At 33.4% G+C, this 15,841-nt stretch overlaps 1 protein-coding gene across 1 annotated transcript in view; it reads left to right on the top strand.

Moving 5' to 3' along the window:
- The window catches only part of NAALADL2 (N-acetylated alpha-linked acidic dipeptidase like 2), a 1,049,119-nt gene that overhangs the window by 650,159 nt on the left and 383,119 nt on the right, over positions 1-15,841 (top strand). The window contains exons 7-9 of the mRNA XM_027111590.1: positions 2,896-2,988; positions 5,671-5,876; positions 9,623-9,742. Coding sequence (XP_026967391.1) covers positions 2,896-2,988; positions 5,671-5,876; positions 9,623-9,742 — 419 coding nt within the window. The remainder of the gene's footprint in view (positions 1-2,895; positions 2,989-5,670; positions 5,877-9,622; positions 9,743-15,841) is intronic.

Raw genomic sequence — 15,841 nt, 5'->3', positions numbered from 1 at the left:
GCATATATCCTGAAAATATTAGTAACCAAAGACAGAAAATATATCATGACCAAGAAGGGCTTATTCCAGGAATACATGCATTTTTTAACATTGTAAAGTGAAAAGCCTTGCAATTATCTCAAAAGTTGATTCAACATCTGTTTATGCTAAAATCTATTAGCAAAGGAAGAGCAAAAGTGATCTTCCTTATAAAAGGAATTTCCCAGACACCTACAGCAAACTACGTAAAAAACCCACAGTTGTAGAAACATTTTATAGAAGTGAAGAACACAAGGAAAGGACAAAGGAATGCTGCTTTTACTACCTCCATTTCACAGTGCACTGGCAGTCCTATACAAAATGATGAGAGCAGTAGATAAAAGCTTTACAGTTTTAAAAGGAATAAGCAAAACTATTTTTTGGTATATATCTACAGTGAAATTAACAAAAATAAAAACCCTATAGATTAACCATTAAAACCTATAGGAGATTAACAAGAAGGTTTGTTATAAGACTAATATATGAAATTAAATAGCATGCTTATACACAGTAAAATAATTATAAATGCTATATTTTGTTAACATAGCAGGAAAACCTTAAAAATAAATTTAATAATAGTTGTGCAAACCTTTTATAAAGAAAAATATAAAACTTCATAAAAGACATAAAATCAACTGAAATAAATTGAGAGGCATACCATATTCATAGAAAAAATGCATGATTTTCTCAAATGGTTCCATTAATTTAATACAATCCTAATGAAATCCTGAAATGTCTTTCCATGGCACATGACGAACTAATATAAAAGTTTATATGAAAGTAGTGGTCCATAAATCCCCCGACATTGAATAATAATTAAAAGAGACGATGACAATGATGTTGGTGGTGGTGGTGGTAGGGGACCCATTACTTCAGTCATGATAAAGTTATGTTAATTAAAACAGTATGACACTGGTTAAAATGAAATGCAGTAACAAGGATAACAGCTTCATTAATGCTTCACAGAGAAAAAGAGATCCAATGAGAATTAGTACATGTGTGTGCAAATGGAAATATAAATTGTAAGGCACTATATTAATATAAGATAATATTTCAAGGAGTTTACCTTACATTTGTACATATTATAAGGTTTTCTCATTGCTGAATTTGAAAAAAAAATTAATATTGAATCTTAGATACAGCTGAAGAATCTTCTCTGGTTTTCTAACTCAAAAATAAGATGAAAATATTAAAAACAACAACTATAAGTTCATGACTGCCTCATCTAAAGTTCATTTATCTGGACAATTTGGAACAAACCTAGAACAGGGGATTAATGACTAAAAACAAACATATGATTTCAAGTGTATCACATTCTGGAAAAGGCAAAACTGTAGAGACATTTCAAAGATCAGTGGTTGCCACGGGCTCAAGAGGAAAGGAGAGAGGAAAGTATAAGCAGGTATAGCACAGGAAATTTTTAGGGCAATGAAACTATTCTATATGATACTATAATTGTGGATACATGCCATTATGCTTAGGTCAAAACCCATAGAGTGTACAATACAAAGAGTGACCCTTAATATAAATTATGGACTTAATGTATTAATATTGTCTCATTAATGGTAACAGATATTGATCATGCTAATGTAAGATATTAATAATAGGGGCAGGGGAGAGAGGGTATTTGGGAACTCTGTGTTTTCTGCTCAGTTTTTCTGTATTTTGAAACTGCTCTAAAAAACCTCACAAAGTATAGTACTTAAAAAATATTGAACAGAAATGCATAGCACGTAAATTAGAACTGCAATACTCAGATTACAATATTCACAATACACAATAAGCAGATTTCCTTTTCTCCTATATGAGGCACTCAGGTGTTCTCTTGAGGTCTCTTTATTCTTGTTTAGTTATAATTTTTTCAGTGTACTGACTTTCTATTTAAATTGTTAGTAGGGCACATTCAAAGAAAGAAGCAACTTATTTATCATAACAGTTTTCATATAGCAGTAAGAAGTGACATTTGAAGGCCCATCAGTATAGCATGTCTACTTTGCATTGCTTGCTTTCTAATTGCCACCCTCTCCCCAACAGTACCACTTGGCTGCCCTTGGACCTCTCCTAGAGAAACCACCTTCCCACCCCCACCCCCAGCCCCCAGACTTCCCAAGATCCATCAAATACAGGATTAACACATGTCATCACCAAAGACCTTCAAAGACCACTTCAGGGCTGTGACTGAAGTCCTTTCTGATTGGTGTCTTTGCCTTATTTGTTGTCAAAATTTTTGAATATCGAGCATGAATAGAAGAACTCAAAGAGGCAGGGCAGGTGGCAGAGATTTAGTAGAGAGGTGAGAAACCTACAAACACAGGTAGAAATGAAAACCCCAAGATTTGAAAATAAGTGTAGCTTTAAGAATCTGTATTCTTTTAATTTGTGTAATGCTTTATAGTTTTCAATGTGATAATGTAATAATGAATCATACAAAAAAAGTTAAATCATCTTCACATGCTATTTTTCTGAAGCTAGACAAGTACTTAAAATTCTTTGAAAATATTTTTATCTGATTTTTTTCATTTTTAAAAATATGAGTTGTCCACATCTCCTTGAGGTCTTGTTGTGTGTGCTTTCCTGTTGAACGCCACTGCAGTTTTTAATGTGAAATTTAGAATTGCCTATTTATGGTTCTGAAGTTCTATGAGGCTAGCAATTGTATCTTAGTCATCATTATATAACAAGCACCTAAAATAATGTCTACACAAAGTTTCAAATACATATTTGCCGAAAAATGTAACGTTGGTTATCTAGAAAAATTCAGTTGTTTGGAATTATTTGTCTGATCATATTGGATAAATAAATTTGAATGCTTTAAGAAAAAAAAACCCAGCAGAATATAGAGAAATAAGTATCTTTTAATTTTCTTTTCCCCCCCAGAGGAAAGAATTGTCAGCATGCAAATTCAGACAGTCACAAAATTTGAAACAGTTACTAATGTTGTTGGATATTTAAAGGGCTCGAGATCTCCAGGTAAGTAGACCCAAATATTTATAATCTACACTTTATATGAAATATCACAAGAAAATGCTCTGTATCAATTTAATAGCATAGTTAAATGTCCTACTTTAGATGTAATTACAAGTTTATACCACTCTAAACGGTGGTATATAAAACCAAGAAGCAAGTCTTTATTCTTTCTTACCACATCCCTTCAAAGATAAATCATAGTAGAGAGTGTAAGAGGGAAACAAAACAAAACGGAGAAAACAGAGTTTAGATTTGTTAAATTGGCATGTACCTGTGAGTAAAAGCTATAGAAACCAATGTTTTCTTTTTCTTTTATTCACTGTAACACCATTGAAGATTTTATTTATATCAAGAAAAGACTTTTTTAAAAAGGAAATATTTTAGTTTTAATTATGTGTTTTTAAAAAAAATAAAAATTTTGGTTTTCAAATCTTTCATTGTTAGTCTGTGTCCCATCTCTGACCCTTGGTCCACTGACAATTCTGCCTGATGTTTGCATGGCTTAGGTTTTGAAGGTGCTTATGAAAAGGATCACCTGGTTACATTTTAAATAGTTTTATACCTTGTTATGGGATGCTTATGGAATCTTCAGATGATACTATATAGGCTAAAAAAGTGAAAATAACTGACAAATATATTAACAAATTAACAACACTTCTGAACATATTGTGAGGTTGAATGACATATTACTGTCTGCTGTGCTTGTTTTACATGGTAGAACGCAGTAGTCTTTTAGTACATTTGTGTCATTGCTATTGATTTGGTTGGGATATTTACTGAAGTCATCCTTGGAGCATAATTCTTCTCCATGATCTTAGTCAAACTGACTCCATAATTGCTAACCCAGGAAATTCTGAGATCAAGTTTTACATTCCCATCAAGTTTCCTGCCTGCCAACTCTTTAAAAATTCACGGACATCTTCTCTCTGGTTTCCTTACAGTAGCAACCTCTGATGAACAACCTCTGATCATAATATCTTTAAATACAAGATATAAATGAATTTGGAAATTGTTACTATTGCATTTCAACCATTTCAACAAATTTATATCATAAGGATCTCTAATTGAAGCATTAGAAATATTTATCATCATTGCTACATTCGCTAGTTATTTTTGGAAAACCAAACTGTACAAAATTATACTCACTATAGGATAAAAAAAAAAAAAACTTATTGAATTCAATGTAGAAAAAAAAACCCAAATTTAAAAAATCAATTTACTAGTAGTATTCCTAGGTGTATAATATGTAAAGCTTCTCAATTTTATTTATTTGAATTCTACACAAAAATATTGGCTGTTCATTCACATACTTTTCTTATTTAATGACTCTGAAAATTAGAAATAACCATCAGTTAGTATTAAGGTTTTTATATATGGTTTATCCAGAATACAGACAATTCCAAACAGAATTTTTATACATATCTGGGAGATGAGTGAATCAATTCAACATTGCAGGCACACTGTGTATACCATTAATTAAGTTTTGATAAATTGTTGACAGATCAAATTCATTGTTGGTTCCAATATCAGTGTGGAAAACTAAAATAATTTCACACAGTTATGTTTCCAGTAAAGTAGTGTTTTGATGCCATGAAGTCAAGGTGTGATTCATTCATTCCATACATGTGTAGTACTTATTATATGTCAGATGTTATTCAAAGTGCCTTACAAATAGTAACTAACTTAAAACTCAAAAAAACTGAATGATGTATGTACTATTTTTATTCCCATTTTATGGTTGAAGAATTTAAGGCATGAGAGCCTAAATAAGCTTTCTAAGGTCATACAACTAGTAAGATGAATGGCCTGGATTCAAACCCAAGCAGAAAGGCTTTAAACTCTGTACACTTAACCATCAAGTTATGGGACATCTCCTAAGGAAATGACACTTAATGAAGAAAAATATTTTTACACAGATTTTAGGGCTACTTGATAAAGTAAATTTAGCTGTGTACCAACAACATTCACTGGCAAAATCAGAGGAAACTCTGGAGGTACATTTTTAGTCTACCTTATTACTAACAATTGTCAGCAATATACATTATTCAGAAGCCATCAATGTGTCATGGAGATCTTTCTAGTAGTGTATCTAATGGATTTTGTATGATGATGTGAAATAAAATATGCAAAAAAGAAAAAGTATTTGGATGACTTTTGATGATGATTTATTTTTTCCATCAGAAAAAGGAGAGGGTCTAAAACTCTAAGTTGGAAGTGAAAACTGATTCCCTAAATACTTCATTTATTGCAAAGTCCATACATGACTACCACATTTTTAATACTTACAGCTACTGAATAACTGTTCCCTCAAATGTATGAATAGTTCATTAATACTTACTGAGCATATACACATTGTTTATAGGGCACTTCCCACTATGATTCTGGCAAAATGTTAGATAAGGGTTTCATTGTGGCATATTTGTATACTTCATTAATTAATATGCATCTTGAGAAGACAGTAATATGGATCTAAGCTTTGGATTCATAATTGAGTTCAGCAGCTGCCTCTGCTTTGATATACACACGTGTGAGTCAAGGCAGTGGGGGAAAAATGTTAGTTTTAATTATCAGAACAATTTTGCATAATTATTGCTCGGTTGTGCAATAGGATCATGTAAATGTCATTAAATTTATTGTTAAGATGTATATTGTATTATAATGGCTCTTGTTGTCTTCTATTTGCAGACCGTTATATCATAGTTGGCAGCCATCATCATACCGCATACAGTTATAATGGACAAGAATGGGCCAGCAGCACTGCCGTCATCACAGCTTTTATCCAGGCCTTGATGTCAAGAGTCAAGAGAGGGTGGAGACCAGACCGCACTATTGTTTTCTGTTCATGGGGTGGAACAGCTTTTGGAAATATTGGCTCCTATGAATGGGGAGAGGTAAACGTGCATAAATTACTATGCCTTGCTCTCAAAATTGCGCAGTCACTCTCTCGCTCTCACTCTCGCTCTTGCTCTGGACTAAAGTAGACAAAGTCAAATTGATAAAGCCATAAACAAGAATGTGCGTCTCAACCAGGGTGTGCAGTATGCTCATTTGCTGAGATCACTTCTAAGAATGCTAGGGAATTAGAGTTAGACCACAGTGATTTGTGTATGATCTACAGGTATCTTCTTATTGCTACCAGACCTACACACTGTTACACCCACAGTGGTGTTTACCTGGTTATTGTGTTTCTTCTTAGGTTGACAGGCACTGGACAAGAAAGGGTCAAGTGATACATACCATTACCTTTTTTTTTTTTTAATTTTCTAGCAATTTTCTGGAATTAGGAAACAATCTTGTATGTAAAATGTTTATTAACTTAGCATTATACCTTACCTAAACAATATAGGGATTGGACTCAAAATAGCAGTTTCCTTCCTTCTACCCTTGTTTTCTCCCTCCCTTCAATCCTTCCTCCCTCTATTCTTACACCCCTACCTCCCTGCTCCTTCTTTTCTACCTATATCTCTACCTATCCACTTATCTAACTACCTTAGGAAGCCTTTGTTCAAATGAAATCTTGTGTGCAATGGATCACAGTTAGAATACAACTGGAGTACATTTTCAAATATTTCTGATATGTTTGTGTCTCACAAATGCACTGTGTTTTTAATGGGATATGACAACTTTGGATTGATGCCACATTAACAACAATAAAAACATCATAAAACTCTTAGATATTCTATTTATTTTATGACTTTATAAAAAGAAGTTTAATGGAAATATGTAGGAAAAAAACCTACACAACTTTAGCTAGGAAAATAAAACCATTTGATATCCTAGTTTGTATACTGCTTCAGCTTTGCAGAAAAAAATATCAAATATATAATGAGAAATTCTCATTTCATTTAATCACTCAAAAAAAAGGTAAAATGTCTATTGGCTATCAAGAAAAATCAAAAAAGGTATACAAAAGAAAATAGCAAAGATCTTTTTATTTTGAGAGAAAGAAGTCTTCAAAATGAGAAAAATTTTACAGTTGTAAAATTTATCAAGATTCACACATTGCAAATTGAAATGCTTTTCTGTATTCAAATTAGTGGTGTGAATTTTTTCCCATTACTCAAAAGAACTAGTTCAAATAAAGAAATTCCATTGCTGACAAAACATTTTAAAATTGACAGATTTTTAGTAAGATGGAAAATGTAATAGCTGAACCAATCTCTCAAACTTCTATTCCAAATTCCATACTTTAAGGATATAAACAATTTAAGAAACAATCTGGGGAGTGTATTTGTGATCTGGGATGATTTTACTAATTCAGAATTTTTTATCATAAAGAAAACAATGTTTTAGTTTTCTTGTAACAATAAGGCACATTTAAAAAAAATGTCTTTAAGATTCTTTCCAAAAATTTATTCTACTATCTCATACAGCCTTCTCCATATCTATCTAATAAATTTCATAGTCAACTCATGTTAATTCTAAATTAGCATGTGTATTTCTAAGCTGTGTTCTCAAAGTAGGCTTGTGTAACATTAATAGTTCCTAACTTAAATTCCTAAATATCCTTAACCCCTCTGCATGGGAAAGTGAAGTGTACTGCAAATAGTCCTTGAATTTATTTGAGCATCATGCATGGTAACCTGCAGTTTGTTCAGTATTGTGGCCTTGTGTGTATGTGAACAATTACATTTTCAAATTAAGTAAATATTTTTGTAGTTAATAAAATATTTTGATTATTGACTGCGTTGTACCTTTTGGTAATTTTATAGTTTCTCAATCAACAGATACTAAAAATACAACTACTGTACTGTGGGGAGTCTATAGGAAAAAATGTTTATGGTAGAAAAGTCTCTTCCTATTCAAAAAGGTTAGGGACCTCTGTCTTAGAGTATTTATTATATGTATGTATGCATATTTGACAACTAATTATACATCCAGTCACTTTCTGGCTTTTTCCTTGACTAGGTGAGCAAAAATATATAAGCAAAGAAAATGGTGAATAATATATGGATTTGATTATTAGCTTATAAAATGTACTATTGTAAATTGCTGTATCTTAGATTATTTCAATACAGTTCATGAAGCCTTTTTGTAACAATCTGGTTGAGGAGGAATTTAGAAAACTATTAGTTTTACTGTTCTGTCTACTCTTATCAAACCTACTCCTTCTGAAAATGAAAGATTTTCTTTTAGAAGAAAGCAATTTGTGTGCTAAATATATTCCCTAACGAAGATGAGTAAGGAAAGCACTTGTTGACAGGTCATAATGCCCTTTCTAATTTTGCTTACACAGGAACCCCTTGAAACTCAGAGTTGTAATTAAAAAGATTAGGTTATACTGGTCAAATGGAATTTATAGTGATAAAGTTATTAGAGATTTGACTCAATACTGATTTCAATCCTTGAGGAAAATTATAACATTTTACTAAATAGGTTCTTTAAAAAGTACCATTTCTCCTGTGAAGAATCTTCATCTTCAGGCTATTGTGGAAATACTATAGACTTTGCAGTCAAAGAAATCTGAGTTCAAATCCTCTCTACCATAAAACAAGTGGTCTTAGGCAAGATTAACTTCTCAAGACTTGATTGTTCCAATGAGTACACTAATGCCTAGGTTGTGAGGTTCTCATGAGAGTTAAGTGGACTGACATATAGACATTGTCAGTATGGTAGTATTTAATTAGAATCTGTTTTTCTATAGCTCTTGTGTAATAATGGACATTTTTAATAACAATATTACGTGTAAACCACAGTTCATCATTTCTATTTATTTAAAATATTTATTTTTAAATAAACTGTCTTTTCACTTCTTTTACAGAGGTATAGCTGAATTTTCAACATGAACTAGGAATAATATTATTGATTTGCTAGGTGTACTAGTCCTTGCAGACTTTCATCTGATAGTGTTGGAAGAAGAAAGATATGTTTCTAAGATACAAAATAATATAATACAATTTTTAGAATATATCTATAGAACTGCCATCATGATAATTACTCATTACATATTTGCACAAGAAAAGGAAGCAAATAACAGAAGGACTTCTTAGTGGTACATTATTAATAGGATCAGTGGTCTTCAATTTTTGGAAGTAGGGTTTAGCAGAAAAGTGGAAAACTATTATACTGAATTATTTTATTCTACTAATGTGGATGAAATGCATCAGGTTTTACTTCAAGTAATATGTGCAAGGCCACAATTGTATTATGCCTTATTTTGCTCAGAATAAAAAGCTGCTTTGTGCAAAAAGTAGCTCAACACTTCAAAGGAAAGGGCTGGTTTTATTAAACACTGAAGTGATTTATCCATGTCTGTTCTCTAATTCAATGACTGTAAAATTAAATGCTGTCACTAGAGCAAATATTCCATCCTGTAGTCTGAAGTTGAATCTCATACTATATTAACCATATAGGGACATTTTCTCTTAAATTTTTACCTTTTCTAGGAACATGAACATGCTTTAAAATATTTTGTTGTATGTTATATGAAACTCATCACCACCCTTATTTAAAACCCCTTTATGACCCTTGGGTACTCTAGTAAATAGTATGGGATGGCTTTACATTAAAAAAAAGAGAGTATTATGCAATGTAATGATTTTAGGTAGGAAGTGTTTATTATTCAACATGTAACAGGTAAAGTGGAATCTGTTACTTTTATTTCTGTTAAAGATAGATTTTTTTTTTTTAATGTCAGGATTTCAAGAAGGTTCTGCAGAAGAATGTTGTGGCTTATGTTAGTCTCCACAGTCCTGTAAGCGGTAACTCAAGTCTCTACTCTGTAGCTTCACCATCTCTTCAGCAACTGGTAGCTGAGGTAAGATGAACCACTTTTGAATAAAATGATTTTGCAAAACTGCCTTTTTCTCTATAATCTGGCATTTCTTGATATTTTCATTTTTTTTTAATATGCATAAAACCATCCCTAAGTGTTTTTTTGGTTTTTTTATATATTTATTTATTTTTGGCTGCTTTGGGTGTTTGTTGCTACGTGTGGGCTTTCTCTAGTTGCTGCGGGCTTTCTCTAGTTGCAGCAAGCAGGGGCTACTTTTCGTTGCTGCATGCGGGCTTCTCATTTTGGTGGCTTCTCTTTGTTGCGGATCGTGGGCTCTAGGCGCATGGACTTCAGTAGTTGTGGCATGTGGGCTCAGTAGTTGTGGCTCGCAGACCTTAGAGCTCAGGCTCAGTAGTTGTGGTGCACGGACTTCAGTAGTTGTGGCATATGGGCTCAATAGTTGTGGCTCGCAGACCTTAGAGCGCAGGCTCAGTAGTTGTGGCACACGGGCTTAGTTATTCCTCAGCATGTGGGATCTTCCCAGACCAGGGCTTGACCCCATGTCCCCTGCATTGGCAGGTGTATTCTTAACCACTGCACCGCCAAGAAAGTCCCCCTAAGTGTTTTAAGGAATGATCTATTGCTGATTTTTTTTTATCATTGTCCCTTCAACCAATGTCCTATGTTCTGAAGTTCTTTACTTTCTACTCTCTTATGGTTATAGTTGCAGGCATGCATCTATAGAGAATGTGTGTAAAATTGTAAATTTATTTCTTAAAAATTGAATTTAGTGTTTAAGTTCCCAATTCTGCCAATTTTGGCATGTTGTGGTAAACTTGGTTACTTTGGGATTTCTTCTCCTTCATTCATGTTTTGAGTAAATGTGGAACCTGTTCTGTCTTTTCAACTACACTGTAAGCCTCCTCATAGCAGGACCTGTGTCTAATTCCTAGAATATTGTGAGAAGTAAATTCAAGAAACTTGGAAAATATTGTTTGCAGAACATTTATGGAAAAGGAAAGCATATTTTTTTCTACAAAGTAACAAAAAAATTATGCAGTTTGTGATAATGTCTTGCTAGAGTTATCTATTTTTTAAATTTAGTTACTCCTCACCTGTTTCAAAGAAATTTTCAGAACATCTTTCCTATTTATTGTTAGAGTTCACACTTTTGTTTCTGCATTCTTTTTATGACTTTCACTAAAATGATATGTATTATATCTCAGAATGAAAGCAATCATGCCACGACTGCAGGGTGGTTTTCTCCCAACCCCAAGGGCTACTGGTGTATATTAGAAAATGACCTTTTAGATACCCACAGAGTGTCCAGTATCACAGACACTGAACTAGAAAAAGAGAAGGATAATGAATGGTGCTTTGGATTAGCCATAATTCTTGATTGAAATGTAATGCAAACTAACATTTTATGACTTTCATAATGTATTTACTAGTTTAATAATTTTCACTGACATTTCCATATGTAGTATAATAAAGAAGACATTATGAAAGATGAAATAGATAAATCTGTACATTTAAGATCAGTCAAACCCCAGTGTGCATGCGTGTAATCCAGAACTGTAAGTGAGTCTCTCCTTCTCTTTGTACTGCTTTGAAATCTCTGACTTTCTTACATGTCTGGAAAAAATGTCAAAAGAGAAAAGTCAGCTGCCGTTGTCTCCCTTGGGAAGTTAAGATATTCCTGAATAGGTTATCAGGAAGAAAGAAGTATGAGCTCAAGTATCCAGAAACTAGTGAGAGTTTAAAAATGATTTTGCCCTTACAGTTTTGTCTTTCAGAATATCATAAAAAATGGAATCACACAGTATGTAGCCATTTGTGTGTGGTTTATTTTACTTAGCATAATGACTTTTAAGATTTACCCATGTTCTTACATGGGTCAGAAGTTTACAGCATCTTCTAGACAACTAAGGAAACAGTCAGTAATAACTAGATGAGTGTAATATCTTTGGAGCTCTCCCTCTGGTTTGATATTCTAACTTTGGTTTTGAAATGAAGAGAAATTAAACTATTCACATAAGAAAATAAGCCATTTCCCTGAGGTTAGTCCACTAAATTTGAACTAAATCATCCTGAGTGAAAAAGATGGAATCTTTTGAAGATTGAGAAATGTTTAATTAATCTAAATCCACTGCAGTGGATTATAGGTTTTTCTTGGGATTCATGAAAGCTCCACTTTCAAAAAAATTTCCTGAAGAACATTGAAAAGGTGATGGTTACCAAAGATGGGTAATAGGAACATGAGAGTTCATTGTACTGCTCTCTCTTCTTTTGGGTTTATTTGGAAATTTTCATTATAGCTTGAAAAAAGAATCTCAAAAATACTTAAATTTTATAAGTTACAACACTAATAAATTAGTTTGTTTTCTGAAAGTAGCAATAATCTACCAGTGACTTACACACTGAATTGTAATAGGGGGCAATAACGAAGGCTTTTATTTTTATTTATTTATTTTTTTAACATCTTTATTGGAGTATAATTGCTTTACAATGGTGTATTAGTTTCTTCTGTATAAGAAAGTGAATCAGCTATACTCACACATATATCCCCATATCCCCTCTCTCTTGCGTCTCCCTCCCACCCTCCCTACCCCACCCCTCTAGGTAGTCACAAAGCACTGAGCTGATCTTCCTGTGCTATGTGGCTGGACCCCACTAGCTATCTGTTTTACATTTGGTGATGTATATATGTCCATGCCACTCTCTCACTTCATCCCATCTTACCCTTCCTCCTCCCCATGTCCTCAAGTCCATTCTCTACATCTGCATCTTTATTCCTGTCCTGCCCCTGGATTCTTCAGAACATTTTTTTTTTTTAGATTCCATATATATGTGTTAGCATACAGTATTTGCTTTTCATTTTCTGACTTACTTCACTCTGTATGATAGATTTAGGTCCATCCACCTTACTACAAATAATTCAGTTTTGTTTCTTTTTATGGCTGAGTAATATTCCACTGTATCTGTGTGCCACATCTGCTTTATCCATTCATCAGTCGATGGACACTTAGGTTGCTTCCATGTCCTGGCTATTGTAAATAGTGCTGCAATAAACATTGTGGTACATGACTCTTTTTGAATTATGATTTTCTCCGGGTATATGCCCAGTAGTGGGAAGGCTGGGTCATGTGGTAATTCTATTTTTAGTTCTTTAAGGAACCTCCATACTGTTCTCCATAGTGGATGTATCAATTTACCTTCCCACCAGCAGTGCAAGAGGGTTCCCTTTTCTCCACACCCTGTCCAGCATTTATTGTCTGTAGAGTTTTTGATGATGGCCATTCTGACCAGCGTGAGGTGATATATCATTGTAGTTTTGATTTGCATTTCTCTAATGATTAGTGATGTTGAGCATCCTTTCATGTGTTTGATGGCAATCTGTATACCTTCTTTGGAGAAATGTCTATTTAGGTCTTCTGCCCATTTTTGGATTGGGTTGTTTGTTTTTTTGATATTGAGCTGCATGAGCTGCTTCTAATTTTGGATATTAATCCTTTGTCAGTGGTTTCATTTGTAAATATTTTCTCCCATTCTGAAGGTTGTCTTTTTGTCTTATTTATTGTTTCCTTGGCTATGCAAAAGCTTTTAAGTTTCATTAGGTCCCATTTGTTTATTTTTCTTTTAATTTCCGTTTCTCTAGGAGGTGGGTCAAAAAGGATCTTGCTGTGATTTATGTCATAGAGTGTCCTGCCTATGTTTTCCTCTAAGAGTTTGATAGTTTCTGGCCTTACATTTAGGTCTTTAATCCATTTTAAGTTTATTTTTGTGTATGGTGTTAGGGAGTGTTCTAATTTCATTCTTTTACATGTAGCTGTCCAGTTTACCCAGCACCACATATTGAGAGGCTGTCTTTTCTCCATTGTATATTCTTGCCTCCTTTATGAAAGATAAGGTGACCATAGGTGCGTGGGTTTATCTCTGGGCTTTCTATCCTGTTCCATTGATCTATATTTCTGTTTTTGTGCCAGTACCATATTTTCTCGATTACTGTAGCTTTGTAGTATAGTCTGAAGTCAGGGAGCCTGATTCCTCCACTTCCGTTTTTCTTTCTCAAAATTTCTTTGGCTATTCAGGGTCTTTTGTGTTTCCATACAAACTGTGAAATTTTTTGTTCTAGTTCTGTGAAAAATGCCATTGCTAGCTTGATAGGGATTGCACTGAATCTATAGATTGCTTTGGGTAGTATAGTCATTTTCACAATGTTGATTCTTCTAATCCAAGGACATGGTATATCTCTCCATCTGTTTGTATCATCTTTAATTTCCTTTATCAGTGTTTTATAGTTTTGTGCATACAGGTCTTTTGTCTCCTTGGGTCGGTTTACTCCTAGGTATTTTATTCTTTTTGTTGCAATGGTAAATGTGAGTGTTTCCTTAATTTCTCTTTCAGATTTTTCATCGTTAGTGCATAGGAGTGCAAGAGATTTCTGTGCATTGATTTTGTATCCTGCTACTTTACCAAATTCATTGATTAGGTCTAGTAGTTTTCTGGTGGCTACTTTAGGATTCTTTATGTACAGTATCATGTCATCTGCAAACAGTGACAGTTTTACTTCTTCTTTTCTGATGTGGATTCCTTTTATTTCTTTTTCTTCTCTGATTGCTGTGGCTAAAACTTCCAAAACTATGTTGAATAATAGTGGTGAGAGTGGGCAACTTTGTCTTCTTCCTGATCTCAGTGGAAATGATTTCAGTTTTTCACCATTGAGAACGATGTTGGCTGTGCGTTTGTCATATATGGCCTTTATTATGTTGAGATAAGTTCCCTCTATGCCTTCTTTTGGAGGGTTTTTATCACAAATTGGTGTTGAATTTTGATGAGAACTTTTTCTGCATCTATGGAGATTATCATATGGTTTTTCTCCTTCAATTTTTTAATATGGTTTTTCCATTGATTGATTTGTGTATATTGAAGAATCCTTGTAGGCCTAGGATAAACCCCACTTGATCATGGTGTATGATCCTTTTATTAGGCTGTTGGATTCTGTTTGCTAGTATTTTATTGAGGATTTTTGCACCTATGTTAATCAGTGTTTTGTGACATTTTTGTCTCGTTTTGGTATCAGGGTGATGGTGGCCTCATACAATGAGTTTAGGAGTGTTCCTCCCTCTGGTATATTTTGGAACAGTTTGAGAAGGGTAGATGTTAGGTGTTCTCTAAATGTTTGATAGAATTCACTTGTGAAGCCATCTGGTTCTGGGCTTTTGTTTGTTGGAAGATTTTTAATCACAGTCTCAATTTCAGTGCTTGTGATTGGTCTCTTTTTATTTTCTATTTCTTCCTGGTTCAGTGTCGGAAGGTTGTGCTTTTCTAAGAATTTGTCCATTTATTCCAGGTTGTCCATTTTATTGGCATATAGTTGCTTGTAGTAATTTCTCATGATCTTTTATATTTCTGCAATGTAGCTGTTACTTCTCCCTTTTCATTTCTAATTCCATTGGTTTGAGTTTTTCCCTTTTTTTCTTGATGAGTTTGGCTAATGATATATAAATTTTGTTTATCTTCTCAAAGAACCAGATTTTAGTTTTATTGTTCTTTGCTATCGTTTCCTTCATTTATTTCTGATCTAATCTTTTATGATTTCTTTCCTTCTGCTAACTTTGGGTTTTTTTTGTTCTTTTTTCTCTAGTTGTTTTAGGTGTAATGTAAGGTTGTTTATTTGAGATTTTTCTTGTTTCTTGAGGCAGGATTTTGTTGCTATAAACTTCCCTCTTAGAACTGTTTTGCTGCATCCCATAGGTTTTGGATCGTCGTGTTTTCACTGTCATTTGTTTCTAGGAATTTTTTGATTTCCCCTTTGATTTCTTCAGTGATCTCTTGGTTATTTAGTTGTGTGTTGTTTAACCTCCATATGTTTGTATTTTTTATAGTTTTTTTCCTGTAATTGATATCTAATCTCATTTTTGTTGTCAGAAAAATACTTGATATGATTTCAATTTTCTTAAATTTACCAAGGCTTGATTTGTGACCCAAGATATGATCTATCCTGGAGAATGTTCTGTAAGCACTTGCGAAGAAAGTATATTCTGTTGTTGTTGGATGGAGTGTCCTATAAATATCAATGAAGTCCCATCTTGTTTAATGTGTATTTTAAAGCTTGTGTTTCCTTATTTATTTTCATTT

Source organism: Aethalodelphis obliquidens, unplaced genomic scaffold (assembly GCF_003676395.1).
Source record: "Aethalodelphis obliquidens isolate GAN/ISIS:26980383/991018 unplaced genomic scaffold, ASM367639v1 scaffold1, whole genome shotgun sequence".
NCBI classification, from domain to species: Eukaryota; Metazoa; Chordata; class Mammalia; order Artiodactyla; family Delphinidae; genus Aethalodelphis; species Aethalodelphis obliquidens.
This window is presented reverse-complemented; position numbering and strand designations above follow the sequence as displayed.